At 30.3% G+C, this 11895-nt stretch overlaps 3 protein-coding genes across 3 annotated transcripts; 2 read left to right on the top strand and 1 right to left on the bottom strand.

Moving 5' to 3' along the window:
• Window positions 1-220: 220 nt before the first annotated feature.
• LOC107890195 (transmembrane emp24 domain-containing protein p24delta9) lies at window positions 221-2139 on the top strand. The gene is made up of 4 exons (XM_016814691.2): window positions 221-598; window positions 1019-1228; window positions 1705-1781; window positions 1860-2139. Exons 1-4 carry the CDS (start codon window positions 389-391, stop codon window positions 2002-2004), a joined length of 642 nt encoding a protein of 213 aa, XP_016670180.1. The 5' UTR covers window positions 221-388; the 3' UTR covers window positions 2005-2139.
• Window positions 2140-2852: 713 nt separating this feature from the next.
• Window positions 2853-3959, bottom strand: LOC107890194 (uncharacterized protein At5g39570). The gene is made up of 2 exons (XM_016814690.2): window positions 3254-3959; window positions 2853-3171 (listed from the first exon to the last, which is right to left on the bottom strand). The coding sequence occupies exons 1-2, from the start codon at window positions 3899-3901 to the stop codon at window positions 3076-3078; spliced, it is 744 nt and encodes a 247-aa protein (XP_016670179.1). The 5' UTR covers window positions 3902-3959; the 3' UTR covers window positions 2853-3075.
• Window positions 3960-7525: 3566 nt separating this feature from the next.
• LOC107888573 (pectinesterase 31) lies at window positions 7526-10516 on the top strand. The gene is made up of 6 exons (XM_016812725.2): window positions 7526-7962; window positions 8046-8150; window positions 8636-8713; window positions 9111-9298; window positions 9869-10039; window positions 10133-10516. The coding sequence occupies exons 1-6, from the start codon at window positions 7720-7722 to the stop codon at window positions 10293-10295; spliced, it is 948 nt and encodes a 315-aa protein (XP_016668214.2). The 5' UTR covers window positions 7526-7719; the 3' UTR covers window positions 10296-10516.
• Window positions 10517-11895: the final 1379 nt, after the last annotated feature.

Below are 11895 nucleotides of genomic sequence, written 5' to 3'. Positions count from 1 at the left end.
AAAAAAAATAATTATTAATACAAAATCATCTATTTAAATATCATTAAAATTAAAATTGAGATACGTTCCTGTAATTTGAACTCAAAAGAAATCTTAATGAAACTAAAGATGGAGTGTAACTAATAAAAAGGAATAGAAATATATTATTTAAATAAAATTTGAGATTTTTTTTTAATAATAAAGCCCAAAAAAAAACCCTAGGAACAGTAGAATTGCAAACCAGGAGCAGTTGTAAAAAAAAAAACTAAAAGACTCAGTTTCAGTTTCAATCCAAATGCTAACAACTCCCTATTTAATATTATTAGTGACATAATATCTGTTTCTCTTGTTAACGTACCAACATTATAAGAAACCCTATCTCAAATCTCAATCCAAAGACAAGACAAGAATGTCGACTTTAAATCTGGGTTTAGTTCTGATAATCCTAGGATTCATGTTGGAAACAAAGATGGGGGAATCTATGAGATTCGAATTGGATTCAGGGCAAACCAAATGTATATCAGAAGACATTAGGACAAACGCAATGAGTGTTGGCAAATACGCCATTGTTAATCCACATCAAGGTTCATTGCCTCATTCTCATAAACTCACTGTCAAGGTATGTGTGCCCCGAATCAATTTTTTATTTTTTTTACAATGTTCAGTGTTTATTAATTTAGGGTTGTTTTTCATGTTTAGAGGTTGAATTTAGTCTGAAAAGTTTAAATAAATTGTAGATAAATTTTGATAATTTGGAGATTCAATTTTAGTGTTTATGAATTTAGAGTTTTTATTTTGTTTTGATAAATATAATTGATGTAATTCGACTTTTAGTACAAAAATATCGTTATACTTTTACAGGTGATATTTTTATGTCATGTGTAGGACACATGTGTCTTTTAACTTATCAGATTTTTCTAAATTTTTTCAAATATTTAGAGGCGATGCGCTGAAAACGTATATTTCGATGGAATTAGCTTTGTTTGATCTAGAATTGTAGCAGACATTTGTGATTAACAAGATGTTTTTATGTTTACAGGTGAGTTCACCTTATGGGCACAGTTATCACATCGGAGAGGATGTGGATTCGGGTAATTTTGCATTTACCGCCACCGAGAACGGTGCTTACACTTCTTGTTTCTGGGCAATTAATCACCAGCCTCCGGTAAAGATTACCATTGATTTTGTTTGGAGAACTGGTGTTGCTGCTAAAGATTGGTCCCAGGTTGCCAAGAAAGGGCAGGTTGATGTAAGTCTTTTTTACCATATTGTTCGATACTTTTGATTCGGGTGCGAATGTCTAGTACAGTTATGTGTTTGATACGAGTTTGTTCATATTTCTTTCATATCCTTTTTAAAGTCTTTTTAACGAGACATACTCATATTCAACATTCTTATACATCCAAGCATAATATGTATATGCGATAACCTGCTTTTATGGGCTGAATGACATACATTCATATGCAACACTCACCCTCTTCCATATATGAACTATAAGTTAAATTATATCTTAGTATGGAAGTACTTTGATATGTCCGGTTTACTGTGTTACTCAAAACTCGGTTATGAGCAATGGATAAAAGAAAGTGTACTGACACAAGAATGCTCAAGAGGACTCTTAAAGGATTATCTCTCATGTACAATGTCTGAATATGTTCATATACAAGTACTTCAAAAGTTTGATTGTACCATGTTTATTAGCTTTCAACATGTCCTTCCTTGTAGACAATGGAGTTCGAATTGAAGAAGTTGTACGACACCGTCACGTACATTCATGAAGAGATGTATTATCTCCGGGAGAGGTATGAAATAACTAGTTTCGTTATAACTATCCCATATCTTATAAATCTAATATTCGAATCCCAACATCTACAATACAGGGAAGAAGAAATGCAGCATCTTAATAAGGAAACAAATTCCACAATGGCGGCACTTAGCTTCTTTTCGATCGCCCTATGCTTGTCGGTGGCCGGTTTGCAGGTGTGGCATCTAAAGACATTTTTTCAAAGGAAGAAGCTCCTTTAGTTTCTTTGCCTCTCTTCTGTTTCTTAACTCCATTGTTTATAACACTTCTCTATCTGTTATCTTTATTTGTCTTTTAAGAGGCTTAAATGTTAATAGTAAATACCCTAATTTATCAATTCAACTGATTAAACTCGAAATTCATTATTATAATAATTTTAATACATTTAATCATTACAAGCACGGAACTAATTCAATAACTAAATAAACTGAGTAACTAACTAATTTCCAAACTAATTAATTTTAAAATTTTAGTAAATTTGTATCATTTATTCAAATAAATATATTACCAAATATATACTATATTTAATAACCATCCATTATTATTATATTTTGTATCATAATGTTCTATTAATGTTAAGACTAAAACTTTTATTGTGTTGAGAAATTATCTTTTACCATCTACGATGATAATTAAATGAATTAATGAATTTATTTTTAAAAAAAATCATCCATTATTAAAGTTACTTGTTATTTAACTAGTTTTTAATATACCCACAGTTGAATCGATAATAAAAAAAATGTTTTTATTTTTATTTTTAATTTGATTTTGAGTTAAAAATACTTATATTAGAAATTAGATTATATTTTATTCTTTTTACTTAAAAATTAGATAAATTGGTCCTTCTACGTTCAAAACAAATGATATGCTAGGTGTATATCGTGTTGACATACATAGATCAATTTTTAACTGTAAATATAAACGAAATTTTTAACAAAAAAAATAATTTTACTCTTTAATCTAATTATAAAAATTAATTTATTTAGTTTTATATAAATAAAATAAAATACAATTTAACAAATAAAATAAAAATGTCGGTTGCTGTTTTAATGTATTGCAAACATAACACTAAAACTAAAGCGATGGGGATTCATTTTATTTTAAAATTCAATACAAGCGCAGTAACCCAAATGTTTGGGGGATTTTTATTAACAATCAAAGATTCAGATCCACAAAAACACACGCGTAGATAATAGATACCATCAATGGAGGCATGCCTCAACTCTTTATTTAGTAGCTATATATTATGGCATGAAACGGTACTCCATTTATGCACTGAGGCATCATTCCGATTAATCCTCGTCGTAATCACGGTGCCGACGGTGCCGGCGGTGCTTCTTTCCCTCATCATCATCATCTTCATCATCTTCATCTTCACTTTTCTTACCCTGCAATGTTGACCATGTTGAAATCGAGTGAGTTTAAAACATCTACGTTATTCAAATTCGTGATAAATATGGGATAACTTACGTGTTTTCTGCGCCCATGGCTCCTCCTTTCATCATCTGAATCATTGTCACCATTTCTTCTATAACTCGACTTCTTATACCCTTCATCTTCATCATCCGATTTCCTTCCACCTCCATATCCTTCTTCTCTTTCATCTGATCTATCATAACTCGATTTCCTATAACTAGATTTCTTATACCCTTCATCTTCATCATCCGATTTCCTCCCACTTCCATGGCTTTGCTTTTTACCGTACCCAGATCCGTATTCGGATTCGGAGTCTCCATACCCTGAAGATTTCCTCCCATATTCGGATCCATGTTCCCTGTGCCCCGATTTCCTACCATATCCAGAATCATGTTCAGGCTTCCTTCCGTGATGATGAGACCCATGTTGATCTCCATATCCATCATCATCATGAGCACTAGAATAGGGTTTAGATTGTCCATGTCGATCATGACCATAAGGGTAGCTTCCGGAAGAGAAATGCGGACGCTCATAATCTAAATTTCCGTCAGACGGTGTGGACGAAGGGTAACAAGTCTCTTCACTGGGTTCCAATGGTTGTCCGTAAGTCACGAAGAGGTCGAACCCACCACGGTACGGCGTTGGATTATGCTCGTCAAACTCGTCGGGTTCATCCTCAGCTGGAGATGTGTAATACGGCATCGTTTGGCTTTGGCTATGCGTTCAAAAAATGAAAATTAAAGGTTCTTTTTCTTTTCTTCTTTTTTAAATGTTTTGATATAAATATATGAGACGAAGTGAGGGGGTTGAACGGAGAATGAAAGGCGGGAAGCAATTGAATAGGACAGTTTGACGAGACCTCTCAATTCGTTCATTGTTTAAAAAGTCTAAACGATGACGTTTTAAGGAAATTAACTTGGGCCGTTGGATTTTGAAATATACCGTGTTATTTGGCAAAGAACAGGTTTTTTTTTTTTTAGTTAAAAAATTATTGTAAATTTGAATTTTCATTTACGATTCGCAGATTCTAGATTTGAATAAGATATTTTATTTTATGAAATAAGTAATTAATTTAAATTTAGTTTTTTTAAGAATTAAATTATATTTTGAAAAATTCTTAATTAAATCAAATTTAATGGTAAAGTGCGAATATAATGTAGACTTGATCATAGATCGAGTCAGGTTTGAGTCGATTTTAAGGTTGAGCCTAGGTCTATTTTCTAGGCTTGGGCTCAATCTTTTCAAAAAAAAAATTAGCCTAAAATTTTACTCAAGCTAACACTAATAAAAAATGCTTAATCAAGTCCGGTCCGTCCATATTAATTTTTTATATTATTTTTTATATAAAAATATATTTAAAAAATATAATACATCAAATATACTAAAAACATTAAAATAAATATTTTTCAACAAATTAAAAATACATTAAAAAAATTTTTATACTCAAATAATAGTAACATAGTTAGCAACTTAGCAAGCAAATGCTTCTAAAGTAGTAGCAAAGTTAACAATAAAATAAATGTTATACAATATCCAAACAATAGTAACAAAATAGTAGTAATATATTAGAAAAATAGTATCAAAACAACATAACAACAACAAAACAGTAACATAACCGAAGCAAATAGCAACAAGAAAAAAATTTAGTCAAATTTGGGTTAGGGCCAAAAAATTCTTATTGGAGACCCGGCCCATTTAAAAAACGGATCTTATTTTTTGTCCAATCCTATTTTTCGGACCTATATTTTTGCTCAAACCTTCTCAATTTTCAAGTGAGCCTAGGTGGGTGACTCGACTCCCAGTCCAGTGTAAAATCGTGATACACGAACTTTTTCATATTTAAAATTTTGGGTAAACATTGGGTCAGTAAATTATTAATAACTTTATGTTTTGGTTATTTAATTTCAAAATGTTACAAAATGGTTATTAAATTATTCAAAAGTTTTCATTTTAAATTATTGAACTATTCTAGAGTTTTTATTTAAGCCATTTGGTTGTTAAGTTTTTTTTTTTAAAGTCCAGCTAGAGAGTTTCGAGCGACGATTCAACAATTGGTACAATGAATTAGTACTCATTAACGAGTAGAAGAACATTTTAGATCCAAGTCTATTTGACAATCAATGTCAAGATTGAAGAAGAAAGCTATTTAAATTTTGGTTTATAAATTTGTGACATTTAAAGTTGTTTCATAAAAAAAAACTGAATTTAGAAGAGAAAGAAAATAAGAGCTTTCAATTAGTATAGGTGATGCAAATAGAGGATTCCATACAATAGTGAATTTAACAGTTCAATGACTTAAAAAGAAAACTTTCAAATAGTGCAACGGCTATTTTGTAATCTTTTGAAATTGAGTGATCAAAATGTAAATTTACTAATTATTAGTAACCTTAGTGTAATTTACCCATAAATTTAAGTTGATTCAATTCAAACTTATAAAAAATGGATAGAAAAGTTACTATTGTTATCTTGTATTTGCTATAAAGTAAAACATCAATATTATTGGGAAAAAATAAAATAAAAAAAAGTGTAAAAATAAATGGTATTTAAATACCACCTCCAAGTTTATTTTATTTATCCAAATTACATTAGGTGTATAAAATTTCAAAATTAGACGACACATGAGTATTAATTAATATATCATTCTACCAAAGGGGCCATTCATGAAATAAAGGAAATTGCATTTCAATTGCATCCCTCATACTTTTGTTTTAATCAGTGGAGCCCTTTTATATTCCTTATAAATGGTCAAGAATAAAAGACATTATTCTCTTTTATATTCCTTATAATTTTTTAAAATTATTCTATGCTTTTTGTTTAAATTTATCTTTTTTTAGCTTTATTTTAAGATTTTTATAATTAAATTAACTTTTAATGTTATAATATTAAAATTATTATAGTTTTAGAAAGATACATATTAATAAATATTATTACAGATTAATTTATAAAAGATCGAGTATTAATAATTTTAATATAATTACAGATTAATTTAACTATATATAAAAAATAAATAAATTATAAATAATATTATTATTAATTTAAATAATTTTAAATTAGTTAAATATTTTTAAAAATAATTTATAATTACATTATTTTAAAAATTTGTTAATTATTTTTAAACAAGAATTAATGTTATAAAAATATTAATATAAAAGTAAGATACATTAAAAATTGCCTAGGTAGTGAAAGAGATAAAGGAAAGAAAGTGGGAAGAATTTTTTTTTTTAAAAAATAGAATAAAAAATAAATGAGGAAATTATTTTCATGTATTATAGATTTATTAGGTTAAAATGTGTTGCTAGTCCCTATGCTTTGACAAAATTTGAAATTTAGTCTATAACTTTAAAAGTTAAAATTCATCCTTCTACTTTTTTTAATTTAAAAATCTTAGTCTAATCATTATTGTCGTTAATATCCATTGTTTGAATTATTACCTTTCGTATACTTATTCTCAATGATTTTTGCATGAAAAAACAAAATGTATAAGCAAAACTCCTTATACCAATAGCCTATTTGCGAGATTTTCTTGATAATTTGAAAGAAAGAAAAAAAAGAGAGAAAATTAAGAAATAAGGGGGCAAGAGAGAAGAGCAAAATGTTCTATTATATTGTCCGAACCCTTTGGTAAGTTTCAATTTTTTGAAATTTGAGATTTTTCTCTTTTAATTAATAATACAAAGTAATATATTTCTTGTCTAAACCTATCATTTCTTATCTATAACTCAAATTACTAGATTGATTGGGTTTTTGAATAGCTTTTCGTATTAGAATTTTAGATTTTTTAAATTTATAATAGGCAGTGCTATTCTTCTTCTCCTCTTTCTCCAAACCCACCATTTCTTCTCTTAAATTTCAAGTTTTATATATAAATATTAGTTTTAATGAAGCGATCTACATGAAAAAGAAGATAAAAAAAGGCGAAGAATGATGAAAATGATGAGAGCTTAGAACAATAAAGCAAATGAAAAAATAAATAGGATCAAAGTGAATGGGTATCTAATTTTTTTTGTTTTTAAAAGTTCAAAGACTATGATTTTTTATGAGATTGGAGGTGGAAAATTCTTGATTTTGCCTTGCTGCAATTTATTTTTCTATGATTTTTTTATTTATTTTAAAGAAAATTTTAAAATAACTATTAACCCTTTGAATTAAGCAGCATCGTTACCTTTTTAACTGCCGAGTAACAAAATTGTAACAATGGATAAATTAATGACTATTATGTAACATAGGTAACCGAAATATAATTTAAACAAAGTTGAAGGACGATGAATGTAGTTTACCCTTAAAAAAATGAATGAAATATTCTTAGTATGATAAAAGACAAAAACATAGCAATTAGCAGTAAAACAGCAATGAATCATGTCTTCTGAAAAACCTGTAAATTGTTTTTCTATTTATTGCCTCTTCGCTCGATCTCATCAGCCTCTTTCTTAAAGAAAAACTCAAATCTCACTAAAAACCCCACAAAACATTCAAGACAGAAAAGAGGGCGTGTTGTTGTTGTTTCTCTTCGACTTCGATCGATGTCGGCGAGGGTAATAACGGTGTCCCAAGACGGCAATGGCGACTACCGAACAGTGCAGGAAGCCATTGACACTGTCCCACTCTGCAACACCTGCCGCACCATCATTCGACTGTCACCCGGGGTTTACAAGCAACCTGTTTACATTCCCAAGACCAAGAACCTCATCACCTTGGCTGGTCTCCGCCCTGAACTCACTGTTCTTACATGGAACAATACCGCTACTAAAATTCAACATCACCAGGTAAAAAAAGATGTCCTTTTTTCGTGCTACCTTATCTGGGTTTTCGCTACGTGTAATCATAGTGTTTTTTTTTTTTTGAAAAGGGTTCGAGGTTAATTGGGACTGGAACGTTCGGTTGTGGCACTGTGATTGTTGAAGGAGAAGATTTCATTGCTGAAAATGTCACATTTGAAAACTCTTCCCCAGAGGTGAATTTTCAATTTTTCCTCTAATTTTAACCCCCTTTTTTTTGGGGATTTTTTTTCTGGATTTCGGTTTTTGTTCTTGAGTTTTTTTTGGCTAATTATCATATCATCATTATCAAGAATTTCAACTCTGGACTTTTCTTTTTTCTCTCAATAGATTTCCCTTTCTACTATATTGGTATTGAATTAATCACTAAAGCAGACAATTTATGATTGGAATTTCACCTTTATTAGACATTTTCCTGAGCTTCAATTTGTGATTCAAGTTTGGTTCTTGGGTTTTTGACTGATCATCATCATCATCATCACTTTCTTTAAAATTTTGATTTGTTTCTCAATATATTTTCCTTTCAGCTATATGGATTGGAATGATATGAATTTTAGCATTTGGGTGTTTTTTCTTTCTATTGTCAAAAATTGCGAGTTGCTTTGAAAATGCTGCAGAAATTTCAAACTCTTCCCGCAATTAATCTTTCACTTCCTTACAGGGTTCAGGACAAGCTGTTGCAATCAGAGTAACAGCGGATCGATGTGCATTCTATAATTGCAAATTCCTGGGCTGGCAGGTGCTTAGCTCATCTCATTTTAGTTGGCCTTATGTAAACTGTATCATTATGCCCTCTTATGTTATCCCGACTCTTTGTTTTCCGATGCATATTCCAGCATGTGTATAAAGATATAATCCTCTGAAGTCTTTCTAAATACATTGAAATCTTGGCAAAGTTATATCTTTCTGCGTAAACAATGTTGGCTACATGTTAAGCTCTTTACTCTTTCGACTATTTCATGACCAATTTAGTGGTTTAATTGTGTTTGTAAAGTTGTACGGATGATTTATGGAACCTTCTTTAGGAGGTGATATTTCAACGAGTCTTGAGGTTCGGATTTCAGCATCTAGGACCCTTTCTTCTATCCGTGGACATTGACCTCCTAGAATCTTACTGCTCGTATAACCATTTGCAGGATACTCTATACTTGCATCATGGAAGACAGTACTTGAAAGACTGCTACATTGAAGGAAGTGTAGACTTCATTTTTGGAAATAGCACAGCTCTTTTAGAGCATTGTCATATACACTGCAAGTCAGCTGGATTTATAACTGCACAGAGCCGGAAAACTTCTCAGGAATCGACTGGTTACGTGTTTTTAAGGTCTGTGGTTGACTAATTGTGCCTTTTTCTTTTCTACTATTTGTTTTTCGTTAACATCCCATTATCATCTTGCATAAATTTCTTAATTTTCAAGTTGTTAAGTTGTTTGAGGACTTCGAAGTGGATGGTTTCAAGCATAGTTCTTATGTTTAAATTCGAAAGAAAATACTTCAAAATACAGCTCTTTTGTATGTATGGTCTATCTGGTATTTTGTTGGTAGGAAAATGTGGCACTCGTAATTTTCCTTAATATTGTATTTGTGCTTTTTATAGTTGTTTAAGTTAAAAGTTTCTCACCCGAACCCGGGATTTTGATTCTGCTATCAATTCTTTTAACCATTAAGCTATACTTCGTAGAAAACTATATACTTGCAATATAGCTACAAGGACCATACATAGTTCTGTTTTTAGGAGACTGAACTGCGATCCGTTCAAGTTCGCAAGGAAAAAGTTATGGTGCATCTTCTCGGGTTATTGTTCCCGTTCTTTTGATTTCCTTCCTCTTACAATCAGTTACTTCCATTATCACACGTAATCAGCTGTGAATTACAATTTGTGGCATTGATGCAGATGCGTCATTACTGGCAACGGAGGGTCTTATTCATATCTCGGGCGACCATGGGGACCCTTTGGAAGGGTGGTCTTTGCCTACACATACATGGACCAATGTATCAAACATGTAGGTTGGCATAACTGGGGAAAAGCCGAAAACGAGAGAAGTGCTTGCTTTTACGAATACAGGTATCTCATGGTCTCTCTTCCTTATTCTCATGTTGCTTTTACGAGAGACGTCATTTCCTTTGGAACAAATAGATTTAAATGAAACTGCTGCAGATGTTTCGGCCCTGGGTGCTGTCAATCGAAACGGGTTACTTGGTCTCGGGAACTGCTGGAGGAAGAAGCAGAAGAGTTCCTTATGCACGGATTCATAGACCCTGATCCGAACCGACCATGGCTTGCTCAAAGAATGGCACTGAAAATACCATATTCTGCATAGAAAAGAGAAACAGATAGTGGTGGTATGAGTTAATAATGAGGAATGTAATGGTGTGTGTTGGAAGTATTTGAAGCATAGAATAACGAAGATGGCCAAGAAAAATGGTAAGCTCATATGGTTTGGGCAGTTGAAACTTGAATATAATGGTGTTGAAGTATTTGAATCCTCATAATTGCTTTATTAATCAAATTAACTATAATAGTTGGAGTGTTTTAAGATAATTAACATTTACTATGATTTTTTTTTGGTATTTTTCATATCCGTTTTACGGTTTATGTTTGAGGTTTGTGGCTCTTCTTCAAACAATGTCGTTTCAAAGGTACGAACATGCATCTCTCTTTGGGAATGCAACATGCTTTACTATTATACTTAACTCTTGTTAATTATTATGGTCTTTTTTAATCACATATTCATTGCAACTCGTGAATGTGATCATACAATTTGATTCGGTGCATAGCACTCTATCATGTCTTGACTTTTTAAAATAATTTTAAAAATTTAAAATTGATTTTTTTTCATATTAATAATTTAATATTAAACGTTTTACGACTATATTTAAATTAGATGATGAAATTAGATGATTTTTTTTTTAGATAATAATATAATTTTGAGTTGGGTTAGCTTAAGGGTAAATTAATTATGCCTTTTGCTTTGTTTTTGGTCATTCAGTTATTTTTTTATTATTTGGTTACTATATTTTTTGAAATTAAATATTTTAATCAGCCTCTCGTTATTTTTCGTTTTGGAAAATCCTAATTCAAACCGATAGTACTGATACTATTAATGCTATCTAGGAAGATTCTCCGGGGGAGTTCTAACTCTACCCCAGTAAGGAAAATCCATCTTGAGGAAAATGGAGCAATGAAAAATTCAATAGGTCCCCAGAGAAGATAACTTCATTGCCTATTATCTAGCTAAGTCTGTTCGTACTAGGAGTCTAGGCTTAAAATTGTTTGAAAATCTTCTTATGAGGGTTTGAGTTCTTACTTGTATCTTTTTTTCACCAAAAAAAAATTAACGTGTGGTTTTTATTGATCTAATAATAAATTTAACTTTTCAATATTTACACAATTTATCAATTTAATCTTAAATATAAAAAAGTTTAACAAATTTAACTTTCAATATTTACAAAATTTGTCATTGTAGTTTAAATGTTAAAAAACTCAATAAATTTATCACTCAACAATTACAAAATTTGTCAATTTAATTTTAATTCTAAAATAGATATTTTAAAAATATACATTTAAGAAAAATACATTTTTAAAAAATATTCTTTAATGTACTTCCAAAACCCACTAAATAAGAAGAGTGCAGTACGTATTAATATCGTATTATTTAATTAAATTTCTCTAAAATATTAAGGATCAAACTCATAGATAGAGTATTTGTTGAATATTGAGGGCCAAATTTATTGAAATTTTAGAATTAGAATTAAAACATTAAGGGCTAAATTCTTTGGTTGCTTTAGATGTAGGATCAAATTAATAAAATTAGAAATATTTGAAGGTTAAATTTGTTATTAGGCCAAAAAAAAGTGAACTATATAAAACATTAAGGGCTAAATTCGTTGATTTCTTTAGATTTAGGATCAAATTAATAA

The sequence above is a fragment of the Gossypium hirsutum genome, chromosome A09 (genome assembly GCF_007990345.1).
Source record: "Gossypium hirsutum isolate 1008001.06 chromosome A09, Gossypium_hirsutum_v2.1, whole genome shotgun sequence".
Lineage (NCBI taxonomy): Eukaryota > Viridiplantae > Streptophyta > Magnoliopsida > Malvales > Malvaceae > Gossypium > Gossypium hirsutum.
This window is presented reverse-complemented; position numbering and strand designations above follow the sequence as displayed.

Excerpts from the sequence above, each read along its gene's own strand:
- LOC107888573 (XM_016812725.2), top strand. The coding sequence starts at position 7,720 with ATGTCGGCGAGGGTAATAACGGTGTCCCAAGACGGCAATGGCGACTAC. Across the intron at positions 8,151-8,635 it reads TTGAAAACTCTTCCCCAGAG|GGTTCAGGACAAGCTGTTGC; the intron begins GTGAATTTTCAA and ends ACTTCCTTACAG. Across the intron at positions 8,714-9,110 it reads GCAAATTCCTGGGCTGGCAG|GATACTCTATACTTGCATCA; the intron begins GTGCTTAGCTCA and ends AACCATTTGCAG.
- LOC107890195 (XM_016814691.2), top strand. The coding sequence starts at position 389 with ATGTCGACTTTAAATCTGGGTTTAGTTCTGATAATCCTAGGATTCATG. Across the intron at positions 599-1,018 it reads CTCATAAACTCACTGTCAAG|GTGAGTTCACCTTATGGGCA; the intron begins GTATGTGTGCCC and ends TTATGTTTACAG. Across the intron at positions 1,229-1,704 it reads CCAAGAAAGGGCAGGTTGAT|ACAATGGAGTTCGAATTGAA; the intron begins GTAAGTCTTTTT and ends CCTTCCTTGTAG.
- LOC107890194 (XM_016814690.2), bottom strand. The coding sequence starts at position 3,901 with ATGCCGTATTACACATCTCCAGCTGAGGATGAACCCGACGAGTTTGAC. Across the intron at positions 3,172-3,253 it reads GCCATGGGCGCAGAAAACAC|GGTAAGAAAAGTGAAGATGA; the intron begins GTAAGTTATCCC and ends TCAACATTGCAG.